At 37.0% G+C, this 18,608-nt stretch overlaps 2 protein-coding genes across 6 annotated transcripts in view; one reads left to right on the top strand and one right to left on the bottom strand.

Moving 5' to 3' along the window:
- Positions 1-18,608, bottom strand: part of Atg18a (Autophagy-related 18a) — a 541,369-nt gene that overhangs the window by 337,461 nt on the left and 185,300 nt on the right. The gene's annotated exons all lie outside the window — the stretch shown is intronic.
- LOC150086487 (tRNA (carboxymethyluridine(34)-5-O)-methyltransferase alkbh8) overlaps positions 10,855-18,608 on the top strand; it is a 62,753-nt gene continuing 54,999 nt past the window's right edge. For 2 of the 3 annotated variants that reach the window (XM_090372599.1, XM_090372598.1), the window contains exons 1-2: positions 10,855-11,000; positions 14,065-14,296. In XM_090372599.1, the coding sequence (XP_090228725.1) occupies positions 10,890-11,000; positions 14,065-14,296 (343 nt within the window). In that variant the 5' untranslated portion in view covers positions 10,855-10,889. The remainder of the gene's footprint in view (positions 11,001-14,064; positions 14,297-18,608) is intronic. The other variant, XM_090372600.1, reaches the window with a different exon arrangement.

The raw sequence follows: 18,608 nt of genomic DNA, 5'->3' as shown, positions 1-18,608 counted from the left end.
TAAAAATAAATGAATAAATAATAAAATAATAATAATAATTGTAATTCTTACTAGTACTCCAGGAAACTCGGGTTTTAGCTGACCTTATTTGCCTAGCGAAAATTCAAAACAAATGGAATAATAATATTTACGATACTGAACTTGAAAACACAGTTGTTTGTAGTCTTCAGTATAAGTGATTTTTACTATAAAAGTAAAAGCAAAAGTCAATATTTTATCTGTTATTTTTCCTTTTCTTTTTTCTGTTTTTTTTTTAGGAACCAATCAACGGTACCAGATTACAGATTAATGAGTATTAATGAAATGGAAACAATATTTTTTCTCTAATATACTGGTATCAGAAAGTTAAATTACAACCACAATATAAGATATATCAAGAAACATATACACTGGTTGAAGGAAGAAGAACATCATTTTTATTGCAAGATAACGCATTTAAAGTAAACACATTAAATCACAACATAAGAGATGTATAGGCAAAATAAAAATAAGATGTAGCGAGTGTAAAACAGAATGCATATAATACTACAATGCAATTAAATACAGTGCAAATACAATATTAGCACCATGAAGGTTTGGACTATATGCAACAATACAAATATGCAAAAAAACATGGAAATTGAACAGGTCACGTGGTGTGTGGTTCAGCAACTTAGGCCATATTGCTCCTTATATAATATTTGTAAATTGCATGTGTTCTGTAGTCGATTTGCTGTTTGCTGCACCAGAAACCCGAGTTTCTTATAGAAAAAAACCAAGCTGCCTTCGCCTGACACTGATTAACTCAGCCACGTTATGAAAAGGTCTATTCCTCATTGATTGACAGAATTTGAATTCAGGTCTTTTTCACCTAGTATGGGTAAAATGATGAAAATACCAACTGTTCTACCACGAAGGCCATAGTTAGTGATATGCTCAGGAAAGCGCTAATTTAGGAAATAATCGGTCAGACTGCTGACCCCACTACTTTCTAAGGCAGTTAGACGAATGGGAGACCAGAAAGGATTTCACGAACTTCCAAAGTGGTAACATTCATTTTTCAAAATGTTGTTGAATGGTTCTAAGTAATGTGAGAGCAATGATCCGGACCAATGGCGGTCCGACACACTATTTGCTTATGGTCCTAAGTGGCCTGGAAGTCTAGGCAAGTTGTTTTTGTTGTGGAATTTTTGACGCATCAGCAACTTAGGCCATTAACCCCAGGGGCTCACATCTGGTGAGTATGAGCTTGGCACACCCAGGGTCCTGAGCTGGACATCATCATTTTTTTTCTTTTTTGGTGATTCCCTCCTACTTCTCTCTCTCTCAGGGTACTCAAATTTTTTTTTGGCTTGTGCAGCATAAGCCTCAGGCTTCCTTGCACCATATGGCTAATAATAATAATAATGCGCCGTATATATTGGCTCTAAATGGCGTGCGTGTCTTCTGCTGTCGATTTGCTTGTTTGCTGGTCGAAAATCTCCAGTTTCCGGGAGTAAAAACCATTTAACACTCGTCTGAGACCGAATAACTCAGCAAAGTGGTTGTAAAAAACGCAGATAAAAATTCCTCCTATCATTGACGGGATTCGAACCCGAGTTTTTTCCAGCCAGTGTGGGGGAGACAGTTAACCGCGAGGACATCTAGGCAAGTATTAACACACTGAAATCCAATCTGAATTATCACCACACTGCCTGTAATAAACCAATTCCTTCCAGAGAGAGAGAGAGAGAGACTAATATTATCTTATCTAAGTGTTCCAAGTGGCCAGACAGAGAACTTTCTGTCTTACCAAATGTAACACTTCAAAACCGTCAGTCTTACTTATATGGGAAGTCAGCTCATCAGTAGAGTCTGCTCGTTTTTAGACTAAAAACGAGATACTTTTCTCAACTATTTTTAGTCTGGGATTTTTTTATGAAAACTCCAAACATGAAACGTATTAGAACCTATAGTACTTATAGTACTCAGAAACGTGACTTGAATATTGAGAAAATGAAAGAAAATTAGACTTCATTGTAATTTTCGGGAATACGTGTGTGAAGGGAGTTTGTTCCTAAAAACGGAATTTGAAAGAATAAACGAAATAGAAAATTCGGTTGTTTTGTAAGTTTGAAGTTGAACAGTAAATATATGTTGAATGTTGCAGTTGGTGTTTGGACTAGTTTTCAAGGGAGACGGGGAATTATAGAAAGTAATTCAGAAGAATAGCGCCCATAGAAGTATCCATAGAAAAGGCATGTAGCAGAATCAGAACGTCTATGAGACAGAGAGTAGAGAGGAGTCATTAAGTAACCTAGCTACTCTCTTTCGAATGGCGTCTAGAAACTTGAGAGAGATTATTGGGGATACTGTCCCACATGTGGAGCGGTACCCCTAATATTCCATGGTATGGCGGATTTGAAACTTGTACAGAGTGAATAACTGTTTATAATAAAAGTAACGCCGAGAGCGAAAAAGAAAACCCAATTTGTTAGATGCAGAGAAAGCAATATTTGTGAGGTGCTTATAGGTCATAGTAATTCCTTAGAGAGATGTGTGATCTTGTCTAGAAATTTGAGTGTCATTGAAGATAAGCATGGGGGCAGAAGAATCCTTTTTGCGAGAAATAAGAAAGGACTGTGTTTTAGAAGGACTGAAATTAACTAAGTTAACTTTCCCCCACTGAAGAATTACCTGGATATCAGCATTTAAGGAACTGGTACATGTATTCAAGAAGTTGAAGTTGTTTGTGCGGAGCAAGGTTATTTAAACTGGAAGGTGGAATGCAATGTGCTGTCATCAGAAAAACTATGATGGGATTTCTGGTCAATGGAAGAATGTCATTAACATTACAAGAGAATAGTGTGGGGGGAAAGAACTTAACCTTGGGGAACACCAGCATAAGTGGAGAGGTTAGAACACAGAGGGCTGTTTATCATTACCCGCAGTGAGCGGTAAGAAATCAAACCGAATACCCAAGTACAGGCCTGACGTAGCCGAGTAGTCATGAGCGTGAGTGCAGTAGCACGCGCTCTTTGAGTGGATCGGGGTTCAAGCCCGTGACTGCTAAATACGATTAACATTTGTATTGATGATTTATTGTAAACACCACTGACCTGTTGGTCTTGCCGGAGTATAAACAAGAACATTTTTTAGAAAACAGTCGACAATCCATAAGATAGAAGCTTATTTAGTAGGTCCTTATGTCAAACACGATCAAAAGTCCTTGAAATGTCAATAGCAACCGCTCTTAACATTTCACCTTTGAATTTCACCAAACATTTCCTTGAATTGGAAATGTTATCCATCTATGTTTTCTACTTAGGGCAACATAAGCCACTACGTTACCAGTAGATCGACACTAACGGAATCTGTACTGGGGATCATTGATCAGGTGGATAGTTTCCAGTTAGTTTAGGAATTGGGGGTTAATTCATTTCGCAATATGAAAGATGCAAAGTGATGTAGTTTTATGCATATATAATTTAAGGACAAAAAAGCCTCAGATTACGAGAAGAGTTTACTGCCATATAAGTAAACACGTTATATAAGTTGGATCCCACTGTAAAGTCTGAAGCTTTTTAGTCCTAAATTCTATACGTATCAAACTACACCCTACTTCGCATCTTTCTTATTGTGAAATTAATTTACAACTGGGTTGTCGGCTCTTATATCATCTAGGTTTCTACCTACTTACCGATGAGGGTTCAGATTTTCCTGAAACGGCCGTCTGGGTGGTGATATCCACTGAGAATAAGTAACAATAATCTTCTCTACTGGTAAAGAGTTATTTATTCGATGTATAATAAGATAGGCAACTCGTTGTGAAGGAATTCACAATATGAGTTGTTATGAAATGATACCACTTCACGAATTCGGTTGGTTTACTGTGTATAGAAATGTTGCTATTGCACTAACTTATATGACAGTAAACTCTTCTCGCAGTCTGACGCTCTTTAGCCCTCAATTCTACATGTCATTTTAATTAAAATTTTTACTGTTTTATCGTTGAAATTAAAATTTTACTTTTGAGGAAGAAGGACGGTTCTTATTTCAATTATCCAATCAGAATCTTTTCTTGTAAGAATTTCATTTTAAAATAAAATATAGATGATTTAATCGATCAAGTTTTCTTCGAAATAAGTGTTTTTAACATATTCGAGATTCAGGCTTTTGCGCTTTCTTTTCCCCTCAATTCTCATGTCAGTTGCCCGCAATTCTCATCTTAAAGCAGAACTACTTTCTGTGGAAGGTGAGAGGAAAGTTAACCGAGATGGACGATAGTGTGCCTACACTGTGAATTGCAAGAATGCGTTCTCTACACCATAGAAAATCATGATGTTGATTTTAATATGATTTTTACATTCTGGAAAGTAATGTTTTTGAATAAAGGAGATTCGATTTGCCACAATCTACTTTTCACCTTTTATTATCAAGTACGTTATTATGCCTGTACGCTTATCTGCATACAGAAGCGTTAAGTGTTCCTATCATTATTTGCACAGTTGTTCATTTACATTGGTAACATGTGTCGAAAACATATAACAACCATTGTGAATCCTTTGCTAAATTACAACTTTTTGTTGTTGTTTCATCTATTCTGCTGCTACGCCTAATTACAATAATATTCAAAGACCGCTTTTATTAGAATGAAAAAGGCAAAAATTCCAGGAACAGCCCAACAAGACTTCTAGGGAAAGCTCTATCTATTTTCAAAGAAAAAGGAAAACTGACAGAGGTGTACTATTACCAGAAATCGAGATACAACGAAGTCTAGGAAAATTATGTGAAGGACAGTTGGGTAATTAAGCTGCTGTGAAGGTCATAAATAATGCAAAGGTTTTCCCTCTAAATGGAATAAAAATGAAATGAGAAATAGTATAATCACAAATCAAAGAAAATCCGTATAAAATTAGTGCACAAGGATGGCAATATTATACTTCATCAAAATTAATAATGTGAGCGGAGAAGAATATTCTTTAATTTCCTTTTATCCCAGGGGCTCACATCTGGTGAGTATGGGCTTGGCACACCCAGGGTCCTGAGCTGGATGTCATCATTCTTCTCTTTCTTGGTGATTCCCTTCTACTTTTGACTCTTGTTTTCTCTTTCTCTTTCTTTCTCTCTCTCAGGGTAACTCGGGAATATATTTTTTATTTTATGTTTTTTTTTGGCTGGTGCAGCATAAGCCTCAGGCTCCTTTGCACCACGTAGCTAATAATAATAAAAAATAAAATTAAGCGTTTTCAATTCTCCAAAACGTTATTCCTTGAAATATCGTTATATTAAACATTTTAGCAGCTTGTATTACGTATATTGTTTAAAAAATAAATAAAAATTACTCTTTCCTTTGCTGACAGAATATCCAAATTTTTCTCAGGCGTATGAACTTTTTAAAAATTTACTGAAAATAATTTTCAGTGAATTTTTAGGCGAAATGCTTTTCCTCGTCATTATTGAGCCCTAGCGATACACTGAAACGAACGATAAAAAAAAAAAAAATGTTCATTAAGAACGGATAGAGCACTCTACGATGGGATAAGTTTTAGAACCCTGTAGCGGGTTAATTCGGATGCCAGGGAGGAAGTCTGCTAGTTCTCATGCGTTCCATTTAACATTTCATAAAATTTGAAATATGTGTTCACGGGTCGATATACAGGGTGTCTCAAAAATATTGGTACAAACGTTTAGGGGAGGTAGGTAACATCTAAAGGAATGTGAATCGCATATGAACCCATAACTGGAAACGTCACGGGAAAGTAGTAGCAGAAGCACAAGAAGCAGAAATGACACAAGACACTAATTAGTGGCAAACATTTATTTGACATAATATTAACAATGGAGTACGAGATGGATGCATTTCATGATGTTACAACAGATGCTCGAAGGTTCCCATGAGACGCGATGCATGCGTGACACCGACCCAGCATGGATTGGCAGACACGGTCGAACACACCTGGAGTTTCTTTGGTAACAGCAGCGCAGACGAGTCTCGCCACGAGATCCATTTCCGTCTCCACAGGCGATTCATACATGATAGATTTGAGGGTCCCCCACAGAAAGAAATCAAGGCTCGATAAATCAGGTGAGCGTGAGAGCCAGGCAACGGGTCCACCACGGCCACTCCATCGACGCCCAAAACGCCTGTTCAAATGGTCACGAACACACCTTCCATAATGGGCAGGCGCCCCGTCATGTTGAAACCAAATGTTGCATCTCACATTTGCTGGAACATCATCAAGTAACCCTGGTAGAACTTGTTCAAGAAAGATCCGATATTTAGCGGAGTTCATGCGGGATGGTAACAGGTATGGGCCGACTAAGCAGTCACCGACCATACTTGCCCACACATTTATTGCGAAGCGATGTTGTGCCGTATGGGGGTGCACACCATGTGGGTTGTCGTGAGCCCACACATCAGCATTGTGCTGATTGAATAAGCCTTCCCGAGTGAAATAAGCCTCATCTGTGAACAAAACATAGGCTGGAAAATTCAAGTTTTGAACACTTTTTTGGAGAAACCACTGCGCAAAAGCCACACGTGCAGGATGATCTTGAGGGAGCAGTAACTGAACCCTTTCGAGATGAAAGGGGTGTAAGGAATCGTGGTGCCAGACACGCTGTGCACTGCAACGAGACACTCCTAAGGCAGAGGCAATGGCACGTGTGCTGGTAGTAGGACAATTCTGGACGGCATTCAACACACTTTCTTCCATGGCGGGAGTTCGCGTCAAGCGTGGTCGGCCCGTACTACTCACTCCTGTTACCTCTAAATGACCCATAATCGCACAAATATTGATGCACACGCGCAAACAAACGGTGGTCCGGTACATGTCTGTCTGGTAAGCGTTCTCCATAAATTCGTTGAGCGGCTCGTCCATTGTCCTCTGCTAATCCATACACTAGGTGTATGTCTGCCAGCTCACAGTTCGTATATCAATGCATGCTCTTCGTGCGGTGACTACTACTTGAATGAGTAAACCAGAAATTTTCCCTCTCGCGAATTGATGAACAGCGCCGTGTACCGACTTACGGTGACGTTTCCGGTTACAGGTTGCTATGCAATTCACATTCCTTTAGATGTTACCTACCTCCCCTAAACGTTTGTACCAATATTTTTGAGCCATCCTGTAGATATGAGGAATAGAAATCCCTGATTTACTTAAGGGGGAAATACTACTTTCTCTGTCTTATATTGGCGGATTATAGTCCCAAATGAATTGGCCTTCAGTCTCTGATAGGATTTAAGTTGTGCAAATTGGAGCGACTGGAATCTAGGCACCTAGGCACCTAGGAGGTGATCTGATTGAGGTGTATAAGGCCTTGAATGGTTTGAGCAGGCTCAATGGTGATGGGATTCTTCTACTTTCCCGGATTATGAACCTGAGGGGGCATAGATTCAAATTGAGAAAAGGCGATTGTAGAATAGATGTGCAGAAGTTTGCCTTTAGCCAGTGGGTTTAGTATTAGTATTTAGTATTAGTATTAGTAACGGCCGCATGATGCAAGAAAGCCCACGGCTTATGCTGCACCAGCCAAAAAAAAAAAAAAAAAAAAAAAAATCCGAACAAAACAATGATAAAAACAAAAAAAAAATAATAATAAATAAATAACTAAATAATAATAATTAATAAATAAAAAAATAAAATAAAAAGGAAATTAAACCTATCATCCTATGTGCTTCCCTTACCCGAAAGTACTATCCAGATGACCTTTGAATTTCCCCAAACTGTCGGCCTCTACCACCCATGAAGGCAACTTATTCCAGTAATTTATAACTCGCTGGCTAAAATAGAACTTCCTGCAATCCAATCTAAACATTTCCCCCCGTAACTTGAATTTATGTCCCCTAGTTCTAGCATCATTTATAATCTTGAAAATTTTGTCCTCATTCATTTTACTGATGCCTCTCAGAGCCTTAAACACCTCAATCAAATCTCCTCTAAGGTGTCTAGTTTCCAAACTCTGCAACCCACATATTCGAAGTCTTTCTTCATAAGGACGCCCTTTTGCCGATCTCACCAGGCGAGTTACCCTTCTTTGCACCCTTTCAAGAAGCTCGATGTCTTTCTTCAGGTGCGGTCTCCATACTTGAACACAGTATTCCAAGTGTGGTCTAACATAAGCCTTATATAATGGGATTATCACGTCCCTATCTCTACTTGCAAAAGTTCGATAGATCATCGATAGGACACCATGGGCCTTCCTTGCGACCTGTTTACAATGCTCAGAGAATTTCATGTCTGACCGTATCGTAACACCCAAGTCCCTTTCCTCCAGTACTGGCTTTAGTTGAACTCCACCAAGTGAATAAGTTTTTTTGGGATTACTGTTTCCCAGGTGCAATACCTTACACTTTGTTGGATTAAAGCACAGCTGCCATTTTTCTGACCATTCCTGAAGTCTATCTAGGTCTCTCTGAAGAAGCTCAGCTTGACAGTGATCATTAACTACTCTCCCAATTTTAACATCATCTGCAAATTTAGACATCACGCCCTCTATCCCTTCATCAATGTCGTTTATGAAAATTAAAAACAACAGTGGTCCTAATACTGATCCTTGGGGAACCCCACTTCTTACATCAACCCAATCTGAGGAATAGCCATTTATCACAACCCTCTGCCTCCTGCCCTGAAGCCATCCTTCTATCCATCTAAGGATTTTCCCAGTGATTCCAACCTGTTCCAGCTTATAAAGCAACCGCTCATGTGGGACTGAGTCAAAAGCTTTGCTGAAATCTAAATAAACTAATACTTTGCTGAAATCTAATGGGTAGTTGATTGCTGGAACAGACTTTCATTTGTTGTTGTGGAAGTTGATATCTTAAATAAATTTAAGGCTGAACTAGAAAAACATTTGGAGTGACTGGATGGGTGAAATGGGAAGGTTTTTTTTTTTTTTTTTTTTGGCTGATGCTGTATAAGCTTGCTTTCTTGGATCATATACCTCAACTAATGCTAATATCCATAAATTGCATGTGTTCTCTGGTCGATTTGCCTGTTTTGCTGAACAAAAAATCCGAGTTTCCATAGAGAAAAAACCTGGTTATCCATGAGTGAGACCAACTAACTTTGTCACCGAGTGGAAAAAGTTCACAAATGTTCTTTACATCATTGATGGAATTCCAACTCGGGCCTCTTCCACCGGTGTGGGGGAAACGATTGTGCTATCTGTGCAGACACCACGCAAGAGAATAAGGGCCATTTGTTTATGGAAAAGCTAGATGCAGAGTAAATGGACACAATGTAGCTTGATGCAGTGCGCGTAGAAATCAGTCTTAGGCGGGCAAAGCTATTTGCAATAATCCACTTGACAATGAATAAATGAATCCTCTATAACTTATTGTTTTCTCCAGAGGCATAATTGCTTTTCGTCTGCAGATTTTCGAAATCGATCGTTATATTTTCCAATGCTCCTTAATAAACATAACCTCTAGCAGTTTGGCTCCTTCCCCCTGCGATGGCTCTTCTGGTGGTATGGTATCTTCGCCATTCACGCATGTTATGCATGTTCACATCATGGTAACAGTCAATAACGAATGGTGTGTTACATTTATTTGAGAGGCGGCGCAGAAATACCAGTGTTAGCCAACCACTTTGGGAACCACTGGTTCCCAAAGTGGTTAATATAACAGTGGTGGTCGAACTTTTTCCTTTCGCGGAACACTAAATGTAATACAGTGTTCGTGCGGTACACTGTTCACTTCCCCTCTCTGCCTTTTAATGTATTTAGTGCTGATTTTAATTCTCATATTTATTGAACTTTTTTGATGTTGGGTAAAATTTATCACTACAAATGATATTTTTGTAGTGATAAAAAATATTTTTGATATTATTTATTTTTAAAATAAAATTTAATATTATAAGAGTACGATATGAAACAATTATTACTTGTCGTCAGCTCTCACGAGTAACATAGTTGTTATAATCATTATCGTTCCACATCGGATGGGTGGAAGAGGCTTTAGACTGAATCTTGTCAACGACGTAAGGAAAATTTTATAGACTTGGTTTTGTTAGTGTATCTCAGGCGAGGCTGATTATTTGGTTTTTCTCCCATAAACTCAGGCTTTTTTTTTCATAAAACGACAAACCGACCAAATAACACACACACACACACACACACACACACACACACACACACACACACACACACACACACACACACACACACACACACACACACACACACACACACACACACACACACACACACACACACACACATATATTTTTGAAGACTTTCAAAGAAAATCAGAGGTTTTCATTTAAAAAAAAATACCATTTTAACATTTTGGGGGAATCTTTACCTTGTCAGTCCCTATGAGCGCCCTCATGGGTAGTACAGTTATTGTAATCACCTTTCTCCACACACCGGGTGGAAAGGCCTGAGTTCGAATCCTGTTATGACGTGAGTAATTGCTGATGCGCCTAAAACCCTACAACAATCAACCAACCATTTCGACAAGCGCCTCGGGAGTTAAGGATTCCTCAAAAAAGTGTATAAAAATTTCAAAAAAAAAGGATGCCTTTAGAAATGAAGCGAATTATGTTACACCATGGAGTAGTACACTTTATAGTTACTATGAACATGGTGTGAAAGAGCAGCGACACTGTCTACGGACTACTAGTGAGGACCAATGTATGACGTAACAAACGTTTCAGAAGAGATCATGCGGCTAAGAATGTCTACAGTATGGATTGGTGCTGATTTCGCTATAACTGAAATCGAAACGGAATTCCCGTCTCTGCATTCGAATAGATATTTGTAAATGAAATGTCAGAGGCGACAAGATTGGTGCATCAATTAATTTTGTATATTTTAATTTCATGACTTATATCCTGTTGGTGGTGTCGCGGTAGTGCAGCCTTCTTTCTTGTTGTTAGTAGTAACACATCGTTAGGTTTGTAGGTTGTCTTTACTTGACTATGATGAGGAAACCTACAAAAAGCGAAAGAAAAGCTTCTCGAAAACAGAGTCGCTGTAACAAAATTTTGGAAAAGCATGAGGGCATTAAAACTGTGCCCTGGCCAACAAAGGTATTATTTTATGCGTGTAGTATGTGATTCCTTTAGAAAAATAGAAGACATTTTTCGTAAGCACATGCAGCACATACATATACAAACCATGTGAGTGCTGCTGTGTTTCCGGAGCAACAACCAGTACCCATATTTATTATTATTATTATTAGCCATATGGTGCAAGGAAGCCTGAGGCTTATGCTGCACCAGCCAAAAAAAAAAAAAAAAAAAATTTCTGAATTACCCTGAGAGAGAGAGAGAGAGAAGGGACTCGCCAAGAAAAAGAATGATGATATCCAGCCCAGGACCCCTGGGTGTGCCAAGCCCATACCAGATGTGAGCCCCTGGGGGGTTTATTTGTTTATTTACAAGCTTCTCGCCCAAGTGCATGCTAGATAATGGTAAGAAAGCTGCGAATTACAAAGAATCAATATTGTGAGATCACCCTATAATAGTAACTGGCAAAATTTTTTTTTTTTTTTTAATCGTTTTACACGTCATCTTCTGTAACCCCTTTGGGTGGGGTCTGTAGCTGGATATTAAAAAAATAATAGTAATCAAAGAGAATATTTCAAAAAGATTCTGATGGTTCTGCAGCTGACAACTGGTTGAAAACCTCTTGGCAAACTATGTTATGCACTTATAATGAAGACATTTTTAAACAGAGTTATACTACAGGGCTACCCCAGACCGGAGTAATGATGTCAGTTGAGAGTTATTCATCATGAATTTTGCCAAGGAATTTTAACCAAGTATTGCATCATGATTAAAACTGTGAATAGTACATACATACAAAAAAAAAAAAAAAAAAAGAAGAAAACTAGTTTTCATAATGAGGGATATAATGGGCAGTTTAATTTTTCTGCTTTCCACCAGTATATCAGAAATTAACTGCATTAACTTTTTTTTTTTTTTAATGAAATGCTCAAGTTTCATATTTTTTTGTTTTAACTATTATCACAACCATCCTTAATAAATGAATAATTTCATAGTTTAATACTTTTAGTTTGCAGTTTTTCCTGTTTTAACTATTTTTCCTAATTTTAGTATATAGATGCATGGATTTTAGATGCTTTTCTGATTAATGCAATATTTTATGTTTTAATATCTGCTTACAACCTTTAACAGTCTGTCTATTAAACTGGCTTACGTGTTATATCATGTAACATAAGCTGATTAACCTGACAGTAATGTTGTTTGAGAGACCCTGTGGAAAAATATTTGGTTTTGGTGACTCATTGGTACTGGTTGGGAATTAATAGTGTTACTTTTAGTGCCTTTAGTTTTGTATGTGTTACTATTTTTGTCCATTTATGCTGTTCACTTTGTGTTAGCTGAAGGGGCCTGTGAGGCTGTGCAATATCATTTGTCTTACTCCATTGTGTTTGCTATAAAGCAAGCTTATAAAGCATCAGCCACTTTTGCAACAGATGGAAGTTTGATCCAACAATCAATCTCCTACTGGCTGAAGGCAAACTTCCACTCATCTATCCCACAACCATCCTTCCTCAATTTGAATTTGTCTCGTGTGTAGTCTGAGCTGAGCAAGTGAAGAATGCTATCAATGTTGAACTTGATCAATCCATTCAAAGCCTTAAACACCAATCAGATCACCTTGCAGGTGCTTAGTCTCCAGAAGTTGAATTTTGTAGGGAAACATTGCTTTTTGTCATAGTGGCTTGGTTTTTTCTACTATTCAAAAGCTTTACATATGATTCCAGTAGAACAGATGAACCCAGCATATTTCCATTCCAGGGAGGTATCATCAAAAATTTTTTTCCCCTCCTTTTGCCTCTAAAGGAGGAGAAAAAAGCCACTTATCATCACATTTTACAATTCCATAAGCAGGGATTGGGGGACTGATAGTTGGACAAGTTCTATGCTTTGTATATCAGCTGCAATACTATATGGTGGTTCATGGTGATTTTTTTCTTCTCTAATGAATTTTGCAGGCATCAATTTGCAAGTGACATTTCTTAGTAACAGTACACATGCAGGTTGTAATATGTGAAGAAGGCTGTTCATAAGAAAAAAAAAAAAAAACTGATTGTGATAAAAGACAGAAATATGAAGTGATGTATTGTCATTATTTTTATATTTCAGTCATGCCAAATTTTCATGTAGTGAATGCCACAAACAAAGAATCCTGGAAAAAAAGGATATGGATAATTTCTTGTTTATGATATTCATTACATATACAGCCAGAATTAATATGAAACTATTTTTTTTTTTTCATTGAAATATAATAATTACGAAGTGTTTTCATAAATATTGGCTTAATTTGTTGTGTTGAAATAATCCCAAAGTTTCATGCAGTTAATGTCTCCATGATTTAAATTTGGCAGAGATTAATTGTTTCATGTTTCTATTTTATGTTACCAACATTTTTCTGAAAATTTAATTATAATTAATAAACTATTTTAATTAAAACTAATGAGTATTTTTAGTAGCCAAAAAACACAACATATGCAGAAGTTTCTATTATCATTAAAAAGGGAGAATTAAAAATAATAAGGATGCAATCTACTGTTAGCATTAGTATATGCAAAACAATGAAAAAAAACAGTACTTTTTTAAAAAATCTGGGGCCTGTCAGGCTGTGTACAAAACAGGGTGATACTACTGCTGAGATAATATGAATAACTATCGATTAAAGTAGCAAGACTACTATGCCTCCCTGTCTGACACAGTGGGGAGGGCTAGGGACTGGTTTAGTTTGGTATTAAATATTACATGGGACATTTGGATAGGTACCTGTATGAGGAGGGATACATATAATTTGTATTTTCTTATTTGCTTGTGTTTTGTTTTGTTTTTTGCCACAGAGTGCAAGAAAGCCTGTGGCTTTCTTGTGCTCTGTGGCAATTACTATATTACCATTTTTTAATGGGAGAGGGCTCATAATTTGTTTCTCTGCTAATCTGGTGGGAAGGCCCAGAATTTATTTTGCTTATGATTAATTAATGTGTTTTTTGTTACTGTTTATAACATTCATATCTGCATACTGTTATCAATTAATGATTGTGCTTAAATGATTACTTTCATTTTTAAATTTTTTAATCAGTTTATTTAATTATTTTAGTATGTTGTGGTTGGAAATGGTGGGTTAGTTTGTGGAATTCACCGAGAAGATTTGCTGACCTTGTTTCAGAATTTTGGAGTAATTGAAGATATAATAATGGTTCCTGGAAAATCTTATGCTTTTGTTATATTTAAGGATGCTTCGTGTACATCAGCGGCACTGGCTAATGTTACTGGTTTGAAAAATGTGGATGATTTGAAAGTACCTCTTTATTTGTCATTTGTAGAAAAAGGTAGGAGTATAAAATTTTCCTTCTAATATTAATATTTATATAGTAATAGATGCTTTTATATAAAATATATGTGTATACACGAGAAGGATATGTAAATTAGGAAAAGCAGTCACAAGAAAAGGGCAAACCATATAAGGAGCAAATATAAAAAAAAAATCAGTATTAAAAATCAGTGCAAAACAAAAGAGAGGGGGAAATAACTAAATTAAGAGTAAGGAGTTGTAGATAGTGTGTACATTCTGAAATAATTTAATTTAGATAAATTCCAATTAGAACAATTTATGGTGTTCCCTTGATGGCACCATAAATGATGGCACCCTTGATGGCCAAATTGTATGAAATATCACTATAAATGGAAGCACAAAACTAACCGCCTGACTGTCAGTGTAAAATACAATAAATTAAAACAAGCAACCATTGAACCCCCATTTCATATACATACATTTCATATATATATACACGCACACAATAAAATTCCAATTTTGAAATAACAGAAACTAGTAATTGTTTTCCCCATTTCAAAAGTCCAGTAATCTGTCATCTGATGGACAGAAAATTCAGTAAATGGCATCTGAGTAGGCTAGGCCCATTGCACATTGTGCATTCCTTTTCCCATCTCCAAGCTTACTAAAGCTAGTCTACTATTTGGCAATGTTGTTTCAATCTGCTGGTTCTTTATAATTATAGGAAGTACAGTAGATTGTGTTCCAAAAGTATGTTTATAAGTCACTTGTTAGGAACTTGGAAGGCATTTTTCATGAGAAACAAAATGCTATAAATAGTGGTTATAAATATTTCTCATGCCCACAGAAGTATTTTTTAACCAATAAAAAAAACTAAAGTAGTACCATAGAAATAGTACTTTTTCAGTATTAAAAATGCCCTTGTTTATACTCTGGCATGATCACTAGGTCAGAGGAGCTCACAATTAATTATTTTTTGACACTGAATGCAATCATTAACTGTATTTAGCAGTCCACTCAAATATGTATACTACCTCATTCTTGCTCTTGATCACTCATCTGTGTCAGACCTATTAGTAATTAAACAAAATAAAAACAGTTTTTGAGTTCCACTGCTCTCATGTAAAGGCAGGCGAAGGCAGATTATGAAAAATCTTTGGCAAAGGATGCTAAGAAAAACAGCAGGGGTTTCTTTACTTATATAAACTCTAAAAGGAAGGGGATGAATCTGATTGGTCCACTTGATATCGATGGTTCGACTGTTGATGATCCTGCTCAGATAGCAAACAAACTGAATGAGTATTTTGCTTCTACATTCACACATGAGGAGTTATTAAGGTTTGATGATTAATGATTTTGTAATATTGAGAGCAAAGTTAGTTAGTTAGTTAGTTAGTTAGTTATTTGGTTTTTAGGAGCATTAGCAACTAAGGCCATATTGCTCCGGGGATATGCGGTGGTAATTCCCTGACCTTTCCGCATACTCTGTATTTGGTGGTGACGGGCTCGAACCCTGAGAGCAAAGTGAAGGAGAAATTGTTGAAGTTAAACATAAGAAAGGCACTTGGGGTGGATAAGATCTATCCAGTTATATTAAAGGAGGCAGCAAAGCAACTAAGCAAACCCTTAGCCATAATTATGAGAGCATCCTTGGACTCAGGGGAGGACTGGAGATGTGCAAATGTATCCCCAATTCACAAAGGGGAATCGAAGGGTGACACAAGTAATTACAGACCAGTTAGTTTAACTTCTGTTCCAGGTAAAATAATGGAGTCACTGGTTAAAGATGCATTGCAGGATCATTAGCATTAGCATTAGTGCTAATGCTAATGCTAATGTGCTAATCATCTAGACAAGACTGCAGCAATAATTCAGACACAGCATGGGTTTGTAATTTGTCTTGTCTGACAAATTTGATAGGATATTATGATGTGGTTACAAAGGAACTGGATGCAAAAAATAATTTTGATATCATATATTTTGATTTCAGGAAAGCTTTTGACACTGTTGTGCTTGGAAGACTATTGTACAAATTGGAGCAGAATGGTATTAAGGGTAAGTTGCTACAATGGATAAAAGGATGGTTGAGTGGGAGAAGAAGGAGGGTGGTAATCAATGGGTGCTGCTCTTCGTGGACTAATGTTATTAGTGGAGTCCCACAGGGTTCGGCGTTGGGTCCACTGTTGTTTTGTATATTTATCAATGATATTGATGAAAGTATATCAGGCTTAGTGTCGAAGTTTGCAGTTGGTACAAAGGTTGGCAGGGTTGTTAATGACAATAATGGCAGTATGCTACTGCACCAGTAGCTAGAAAATTTGGGCAGATGGGCTAAGAAGTGGCAACTGAAGTTTAACCTTGACAAATGCAAAGTACTGCATATTGGTAAAAGTAACCCCAGAGAAATGTATCAACTGTGTGCTAGTACACTTAAGGTGGTAGAAAATGAAAAAGACCTGGGAGTAATTGTGCAGTCAGATATAAAGTTTTCTGAGCAATGCAGACAGGCTGCCAGGGCAGGTCATGGGGTTTTGTCAATGATATATAGGAATTTTGCTAGCAGGGAAAAGGAGGTGATTGTCCCTCTGTATAAGGCAATGGTCAGGCCACGCCTTGAGTACTGTGTACAGGTCTGGAGGCCTCATTTTAGGAAGGATGTAGATTTGCTTGAGCGTGTACAGAGAAGGGCAACAAGATTGGTGAGGGGAATGAAGGGATCCTCTTACCAAGAGAAGCTTAAGTTCTGCAAATTGCAGTGGCTGGAGACTAGGCACCTGCGCAGTGATCTGATTGAGGTGTATAAGGCCTTGAATGAGTTGAGCATGCTGAATTCTGATGGGATCCTTCCACTTGTTCAGATTACGAACCTAAGGGGGCATAAATTCAAATTAAGAAAAGACAGATGTAGAATAGATGTGCGGAAATTTGCCTTTAGCCAGGGTGGTTAATTGCTGGAACATCTGTCATTGTGGAAGTTGATAGGCTAAGATGCATTTAGGGCTAAAGCCTCAAGCTGCGAGCAAATTTAGACTATGTATATATTAAGTGCAATAGCATCATTAATACACAGCCATTTCTGAATAAACAGAATATTTATAAGGCAGATGCAACCTTATAAATATTCTGTTTATTCGGAAGTTGATAGGTTAAATAAATTTAAGGAGGAACTGGACAGGCATTTGGAGGGAATGGTGTGATTTTTTTTTTTTTTTTTTTTTGGCTGATGCTGCATAAGCTTATACACTTGCTTTCTTGCATCACATGCCACTACTACTACTTACTAATGTAATGCATTTTTAGAGTTGTGTTTGTGAACAGCATTGACATAGAAACTTTCATCCATTTAATTTGACCAGAAAAGAAACATATACAGTAAATAAATGCAATAAATATTCAGAAATTGTTCATTATGACAGGTTATGCTGTATATCTTATGGAGCTTGTTCATATATACACCAATTATATGTTCATATAATTGGTGTTTCTAAATTACACCAATAAAATTATAAGGGTAGTTCTATGTAGCAAAACAATTATGGCTGTTTGAATTTTAAATAAATGGTTGTGAAAAAAAAAAATATAAAAAAACAATAACACATAAGAATAAGCAAACATGTATCTCATTCTTTATTATTTTTTTACCTTGAAAACGTCACAGCCATTTTTTAAAATTCAAATAGCCACAACTCTTTAGTTATTCAGAATAGGACACACATTTATTGACTTTTTACTTTGATATGTAGGATGACTCCTATTTTTTTTTAGTGTAATTTTGAAACACCTTGCATATAGGGATGGCGCCTCCGTAGCCAGGTGGGAAGGAGCAGCAGTGCGTAGCACACGCTTCTTGATTAGACCGGGGTTCGAGCCCATCACCACCAAATACGGAGGATGCGGAAAGGTCAGGGAATGACCACCGCATATCCCGGAGCAATATGGCCTTAGTTGCTAATGCTCCTAAAAACCAAACAACAACAACAACAACATATAGGGATGTTTATAACTTGGAGTGATCCCGTAATTTGTTTTATCAGTTTGCCTTGCTTCAGTACACACCAGTGTTTTTTTAATTAATTTAATACATAATAAAAAAAGTAAATTATATAAAAAAAATGTTGAAAGCTTTTAATTTTTGCATAGTTTAATTATCAAAGAGCTATTCAATCATGTCACAGTGTGGGTTTGATTGACATCAGCAAACACTGCTTCAGTAGTGCCAAAACAATGCAAGAAAGCAAACTTATAGAACAGCAGTAGCTATTAAAAAAATACCCACTGTTGTTTTATATGGTAAAATTTATACTATATACACCAACGAGCCAAAACATTATGACCACCTACCTACATGT

This window comes from Mastigoproctus giganteus, chromosome 4 (assembly GCF_048544385.1).
Source record: "Mastigoproctus giganteus isolate SK-2022 chromosome 4, ASM4854438v1, whole genome shotgun sequence".
In the NCBI taxonomy this organism is placed as follows: Eukaryota; Metazoa; Arthropoda; class Arachnida; order Uropygi; family Thelyphonidae; genus Mastigoproctus; species Mastigoproctus giganteus.
This window is presented reverse-complemented; position numbering and strand designations above follow the sequence as displayed.